Raw genomic sequence first — 764 nt, 5'->3', positions numbered from 1 at the left:
TGTGTGTGTGTGTGTGTGTGTGTGTGTGTGTGTGTGTGTGTGTGTGTGATGAGGTGTGGGGCGGCAGACTGTCTGTGTTGTTCAGTTCAGTCCGGCCTTGTCCTTGAGGAGAGATAAAGACTTTTCTCTTTTCACTGAAGCAAGACACGGTCACTTCAAAAGATCTTCAGGAGTATTCGAGAGGCGGCCGCTCTGCATTTGTAATAGTAGCCTGGATTCCACTTTATGCATATGAGGATGGGGCAACTTGACGACCATCTCCTAGAAAGTTGCCGTGCTACCAGCATGCATTGCGTGGCTGCTCCCATAGACAATGAATGGGGAGCGGGGACATGACGCTGGACTATGGACACATACTGTTACAGTCTGTTGTTTTGGGGGGTTTGACTCCAAGATCTCATCGTATTAGCTCACGCATCTGTGTATTTGAAATTGAACTTTGACGTTGATGTTGTTCCCGAACCCTTCATGTGTCGTCTCTCCTCCGGTTGCGTCCTCAGGGAGACGTCGAGCTTCCCGAGGTTCCCGAAGACGAGCTTCCAGACGTCCCGGAGGCCGCCGAGGAGAAACCAGGTTGGTTCTCTCGAAGGCTTTTCGTTTTTTCTTCTATTATTTTTTTTAATTCCCCCTCTGGCACCAAAAAGCCTCGATGTGTTGTTCCGGTCGTATTTTATTGAGTCCATGCCGAGTGGAAGTGTCACACACACAGCAGATAGAGTTTGAGGACTTTGGAATTAAAACAACAACACCCCCCCCCCCCCCCA

At 49.6% G+C, this 764-nt stretch overlaps 1 protein-coding gene across 1 annotated transcript in view; it reads left to right on the top strand.

Annotated features, from left to right (window-relative positions):
* Positions 1-763, top strand: part of chmp6b (charged multivesicular body protein 6b) — a gene marked incomplete at its 3' end in the record, with an annotated part of 7,166 nt that extends 6,403 nt beyond the window's left edge. Inside the window, 1 exon segment of the mRNA XM_032501865.1 lies at positions 501-763. Coding sequence (XP_032357756.1) covers positions 501-677 — 177 coding nt within the window.
* Between the last annotated feature and the right edge of the window lies 1 nt (position 764).

Source organism: Etheostoma spectabile, chromosome 21, assembly GCF_008692095.1.
Source record: "Etheostoma spectabile isolate EspeVRDwgs_2016 chromosome 21, UIUC_Espe_1.0, whole genome shotgun sequence".
NCBI classification, from domain to species: domain Eukaryota; kingdom Metazoa; phylum Chordata; class Actinopteri; order Perciformes; family Percidae; genus Etheostoma; species Etheostoma spectabile.
Note: the sequence above shows the minus strand (reverse complement) of the source record. Positions and strands in the feature narration are given on the sequence as shown.